At 33.1% G+C, this 6,296-nt stretch overlaps 1 protein-coding gene across 2 annotated transcripts; it reads left to right on the plus strand.

The window, feature by feature from the left end:
• The first annotated feature begins 2,322 nt into the window (after positions 1-2,322).
• LOC114277988 (Pentatricopeptide repeat (PPR-like) superfamily protein) lies at positions 2,323-6,296 on the plus strand. 2 transcript variants are annotated; one of them, XM_028219954.2, is made up of 3 exons: positions 2,323-4,602; positions 5,267-5,393; positions 5,950-6,296. In XM_028219954.2, exon 1 carries the CDS (start codon positions 2,408-2,410, stop codon positions 4,406-4,408), a length of 2,001 nt encoding a protein of 666 aa, XP_028075755.2. In that variant the 5' UTR covers positions 2,323-2,407; the 3' UTR covers positions 4,409-4,602; positions 5,267-5,393; positions 5,950-6,296. The 2 variants fall into 2 exon arrangements, with proteins under 2 accessions (XP_028075755.2, XP_082773120.1); XM_082916994.1 differs by lacking the exon at positions 5,950-6,296 and having other exon boundaries at positions 5,267-5,596.

Here is a 6,296-nt window from a genome sequence, read left to right on the forward strand (position 1 = left end):
TTCTTGATCTTACTACCACGTAATCAATTAGATAACCAACTACACTAAATTAAGACAACTTACACCACTAGCATTTGTTTATTATTATTATTTATTTATTTATTTTTGTTGATCGGGAACCCAACGCCTGAACCCATTTATGACCCAATCTTACAAATCAATCTGAAGAGGGATATCGAGAAACCCAATCCTCACTCCTTTAATTTTAATAGAGTAATGTTATATGTATTAATTAGTATACTAATTAGTGTAATAATTGACGATGTGACATAATTTAAGATATTTTTAGTATTTGTAATTTATATAATGAATGGAATCAATAATAAGGTCATAACTAATGTTGGTATGACATAATTTAAGATATCTTTTGTATTTGTATTTTATATAATGAGTGAGATCAATAATAAAATCATAATTAGTGTTAATATACTAGTTAATATATTAATTGGTGTATGTAGCACCACTCATTTCAATAAGGAGGTTACGTCTAGCATTTTCAATATATTGTAAACACCCATTAATATTTGGAAGTTATATTGTTTGTACCTCAATCAATGTTCAAATGTTATTGAAGTTAATATTAAGATAAATTATATCGGTCTTTCTCGATATTTAAAAAAAATATAATAAATTTTATAATCTTACATAATTATACAAAAAATTTTCTAGTAAGGTTAATATAGATGATACGAAAATACAAAGATATATAAGATAAGATATACATTTCAATGTAAAATATATTACAATATTATTTTTTTTATTCATATAACTAACAAATTTCTAATGAAATAAGACCAAATATTATATACATTAAAATATTAATAATGTAATTATATTAAACTTATAGGACTTATTGTGTTTTCTTTAAATTTCAAAAGAAATCAAAATAATTTATCTTGAATATTTCTAATGAAATTATTTATACAACTTTCAAATGGCAAGGGTGTCCATGATGAATTTGAAATGTCAAGAAATATCCATATATTTGGGTTATCAAATGACAACTTTCAAATGTCGAGTGTTTGTGAAAATTTCATTTTTTTTATAAACCACTCAAGAAAGAAAGAAAAAAAAAAAAAAAAAGTTTGACAATTATTTTTATAGTTGTTTAAAAAAAAATAATTTAAATCTAGAACATCTCATACAAAACTAATCTATTTGTTATTTGTTAACCCAGTTAATTTTTCAAATTATTTTTTTAACTTCAGACAAGCGTATTTTATTTTTTCTAGTTAGCAAAAAAAATAAATTTGATCAAAATTCCCTCATAATAAATTTTAATGGATTAAGGACAAGTATAAAAAAAAATCTTGTAACATACTTCATTATTATCAAAATATTTTTAAACTTTAAAATGATATAACTTTTTATCTAGATATCAATTTTTAATAAAATTAAAATTTTTAGAATTCTCTCATCAAGATTTAACAAATAATGTCTAGGTTGACTATAAAATTATTTTTAAAAAAAAAACATCAAAATTGAAGTCAAGGTAACATTTTACTTTATTTAATAGTAAAATGTTACTGACTAGCAAAATAATACTTTACTATCTTTTTGGATTGGGTGTCAGTAACAAAAAAAAAATAGAATATGAACTAAAGAAAACTAGTTGTTTCATTACATGTTTACAAACAAATCAACAATAATTAACAAACAACAATTTCAAATCACCAACTAGATGAGGGGAAAAAAAAAAGAGCAATTCAAGATAAATAGATTCAACTAACAAATCCAAAGAATAGCCTTCACTTTGATGCTTTCGGCGATGATCAACTAGTGTGGAATAGTATTCTATTTTCAAAGATAAATTTATTTCTTGTAGTTCAGATTTAATCATTGAATGATGACCAACAATGGTTATTAAACAAAATTTCAAAATTTATCACTAATAAATTTAATTCAAAACTCTAATACATATATTCAGGATAAGATTATTCAGGAAAAAGAAAAAAATTATAAATCTGTCATTCATGAAGAACATGCTTGTTGTTCAAGAGATTAAGGCCAAGTTTATCATGATTGAAAAAAGACAAAAAGTTAAAAAGTCACTATCCTATTTAAGTCACATCATCTTATTTAAGTTACATTACTTCTCTAACACATCACTTCAAACCCAACTCAAACCCAATCTATATTTCATAAAAAGTCAAAAAATAAACTTATTTAGTCTTCCCAAATTAGGCCTTAAATTGTCCTTTTCCCACTAAGATGTTGGCCTCCTGCGGGAGTTTTCACTAAATTTCCCGATAAAATAAAACAAAAAATAACACATGTAAACTGGGCCTTATCAGGCTTTTTCCTTTAATTAGAAGATTCAGGCCCATTAGTTCACCATCTCCAGGTTGTTTGTCAAACAAAGCCATATGCTCTGATTAATCTATCTCTTCTTCATTCCATCAATTGGATGATCCACAACAAATGCCGCTCTCTTTCAATACCCACCGTCCATTTCATACGCCTGTTATCAACTTCTATGACCGTTATCCAAACCAACCACAACGGCCCAAACCATGACCCCCATCACAAAATCAACGAACCTCTCCATCTGGGTCGATTCAGAGCTTCAATGGCGGTTTCTAAATCGACCCATTTCATGGACTCACTCTTAACCCGTTCCTCCTTTTCCAATGCGTTGAAGAGCTCTGCAAAAATGGGTTCTCTTCCTCAAGGACGAAAATTACATGCGCATCTATTTAAGTTAGGATACCATAATGTATTGTCATTGCAAAACCAACTCTTGAATGTTTATGTTAAATGCAAGGAATTCTATGATGCTTGCAAGTTGTTCGATGAAATGCTCGTGAGAAATCTTGTAACTTGGAACACGTTATTGAGTGGTGTATCTGACTGTGGTGGTGGTTTTAGATCGATTCATAATCTGGGTTTTCGCTATTTCAAGAGAATGTTGTCACAAATGGTGGTTCCCGATTGCATTACGTTCGCGAGTTTGCTTCGTATGTGCGTTGAGCTGAATGATGTTGAGATTGGCAGACAGTTGCATTGTCTTCTAATGAAACTGGGATTGTATATACATTGTTTTGTAAATAGTGCTCTTGTTGATTTCTATTCGAAATTCGGTTTAGTCGGAGATGCCAGGTGTGCTTTTGATTGTTGTTTGGAGAAAGATTTGGTTTTGTGGAATGGGATGGTGTCTTGCTATGCTTTGAATTGTTTGGCAAAAGAAGCTTTTTTGGTCTTTAGTTTGATGCGGTTGGAGGGTGTAAAGGGCGATGATTTCACACTTAGCAATCTCCTAAATTCCTCAACCAATTTGGAATTTTTTGAGTTGGGTAGGCAGCTTCATAGCCTTGTTATTAGATTGTCCTTTGATATAGACGTTGTAGTGGCTAGTGCACTAGTTGATATGTATGCGAAGACTGAAAATGTAGTGGATGCTAGCAAAGCCTTTGATGGGATGGTCTTCAGAAATATTATCTCATGGAACACGATGATTGTAGGTTATGGCCGACATGGTGATGGGAAGGAGGCTATGAAACTTCTTGTGAAGATGTTCCGAGAAGATTTTTGTCCTGATGAACTATCGTTGGCTAGTGTTCTCAGTTCATGTGGCAATTTATCCTCCTCGTCTGAAATCATGCAAGTTCATGCCTACACAGTAAAAAATGGGTTTCAAGCTTTTTTGTCAATTGCAAATTCCCTAATCAATGCATATTCCAAGTGTGGTAGCATTGATATGGCACTCAAAATCTTCAGCTTTATTGCAAAGCCTGATCTTGTTTCATGGACATCAATGATTCGAGCCTATGCATTCCATGGAAATCCAAAGGAAGCGATTGAACTCTTTGAAACGATGCTATTGCATAGTAGCGGGAGGCCAGATCAAGTTTCATTTCTTGGTGTTCTCTCTGCCTGCAGCCACGGGGGGCTAGTAGACGAGGGGCTTCATTACTTCAATTTAATGACTAATGACTATCACATTGAGCCACATTCAGAGCACTATACTTGTCTGATTGACCTTCTTGGGCGTGCCGGTTTTCTAGATGAGGCTTTCAATGTTTTGAACTCGATGCCTATTGAGCCCGGATCAGACACGCTAGGAGCCTTTATTGGTGCGTGTAAGGTCCGTGGCAATTCAGGATTGGCAATCTGGGCAGCAAAAAAGCTTTTTGTATTAGAGCCGGGCAATACTGTGAATTATACCCTCTTGTCTAACATGTATGCTTCTGTTGGTTGTTGGCTTGATGTTGCAAGAGTTCGCAGAATGATGAGGGATAGGTGTAGTCATAAAGTTCCAGGTTGTAGCTGGATAGAGATTGCTGGTGAGCTTCATACATTTGTGTCAAGTGATAAATCCCACAAGCGAGCTTTGGAGGTTTATACATTATTGGATGTTCTGGTGAGATTAATGGAGGATGAAGAAGACTGTTTGTCTTGTGTGGACTAGATTTGAATGTATTGAGGATAAATGTGTGTTTGATTTCTCCAGATGACATGGTGCTTTATTTTGATAAGGACACTGAGTGGTGATTGTTTGGTGGAAATTGGTTTTGGCTTCTAATTCTGAGGTTAGAACTTGAAAGCCCTTGCCCTAAGCAGCATGGACATGGATTGGCGACGCGATACGGATGCTCCGGCCTGGTAATTTAAATATAAAAAAAAAATAAGGATCTTTTTTTTTCTTCCCCCCCATGTGTCTAACCAATGGAGACATGTCCCCCTAAAGTGTCTAAAGTCTGTTCGGGTCTAAATTTAAAAAAGAATAATAATAAGACACGTTTGAACATTTGTCGGACACATGTCAAAATATTGGATGAGTGTTGGTGTCTGATATCATTTTTTTTTTTTGATCAACAACATAGAACTTTATTGAAAGGCAAGGACCAACATAAAACTTTTAATAGTGTCTAATATGGACACACTATTAAAAGGTGTCTCTGTTTCTTGGTCCTTGCCTTTCATATGAGGTTTGTGCACGTTCTAAAATTCTCTATTTTATGCCCTATTTTCTTTAAAATTGTGAGAAAAATGTTCATCTCCCAACTTATTATAAGCTAAAAATCCAAAATCTATAAGCAAAACTCTAAAACCACTCATCTCCCAACTTAGGAAATGCATAAGCTGTAAACAACACGTTGAAATTGCAGTAAACAACATCAAACACCATTTTATTGATGCTGACACTGACTCGAGGTGGATATGAAAATTTATTGCAGCCCTGCATTTAAGTCTATGATTGTCTAGTCATGTTATGGATTCAATGACATTTCATTGTGTGTTTGTGACTTCCCATTTCAACTTGCAGGTAAGCATGGTACTACTTGTCAAGTATGCTAATGGATATGATCTAACAATCATTTGATTCATGAACAATAACATTGGTGATTTGACCCATTGCTACATTTCTTTGAAGTCGGTGACTGTTAATTCAGGTAATGCTCGATGCTGATGTAGCTAGGACTGTAACGTCAATCACAATTACAAAACTATTTGTAGGAATTTCACTTGAATGAGAAATATCAAAGGGTAATTTCAGATCAATGGAGTACAAATAAGATAGTGCAGTTCTCACTTGCACACATGATTCTTGCTTGCACTTCACAGATTTGCAACTACTTTTTCCTTTTTGCTTCAATCTGATATTTTCTTAATCACTTTCTTGATAGTTAGGCGAATTCATTTTTTTGCCGAAAAGCCAGGGGTTTGGCTTAGGTAGAGACAACTACGTAAATATTCAATCGTTCTAGAGTATCATCTCAACACCACATGGTCTTCTTGAACTAATAAAAATGGTAGTCACAGTATTAGTCATGTCGATCTGACTTAGCTTGGTCAGTTAGGTAAGACAAAGTTGATCCCATACATCTCCTTTTCGATGGCCTCATTTATTAGGAATAATGTGAGCATCTTACTCTGGGAAAAAAATGTGGTGATCAGTTGGACCTTCGATTAACTTCTCTTTTTTTATTGACCTCTTTAATCCACAAGAGGTCAAATTCAGATTGTTGTTCAAGTTAAATGCAGCTTTTTCAGTCAAATTCGATCTACAAAGAAGGGAATCACGCTCTATAAGATTTGAAGCTATGACATCGAGCTTTGGAGACTCACATTCTACTGAATTGAATTAAGAGCGCTTTCTTACTAAAATAGCCTAGACCATAAAGAAAAAGATTATTTTTGTAACTACAAATAATTTTTGGAGACAAATTAGGGACCAAACATAAGGATCTATTGCCAACCAACATTTCACAGTTTTCATGTTTTCAAGTGCTTTGTAAGTATTGCTACTCAACCAACTGTGATTTTGACAGAGTAAATGGAGACAATTGATCTAC

This window comes from Camellia sinensis, chromosome 2 (assembly GCF_055761805.1).
Source record: "Camellia sinensis isolate YWXY chromosome 2, ASM5576180v1, whole genome shotgun sequence".
Taxonomy (NCBI): domain Eukaryota; kingdom Viridiplantae; phylum Streptophyta; class Magnoliopsida; order Ericales; family Theaceae; genus Camellia; species Camellia sinensis.

What these genes read in the sequence shown, in the direction of transcription:
- LOC114277988 (XM_028219954.2), top strand. Translation starts at nt 2,408, where the DNA reads ATGATCCACAACAAATGCCGCTCTCTTTCAATACCCACCGTCCATTTC.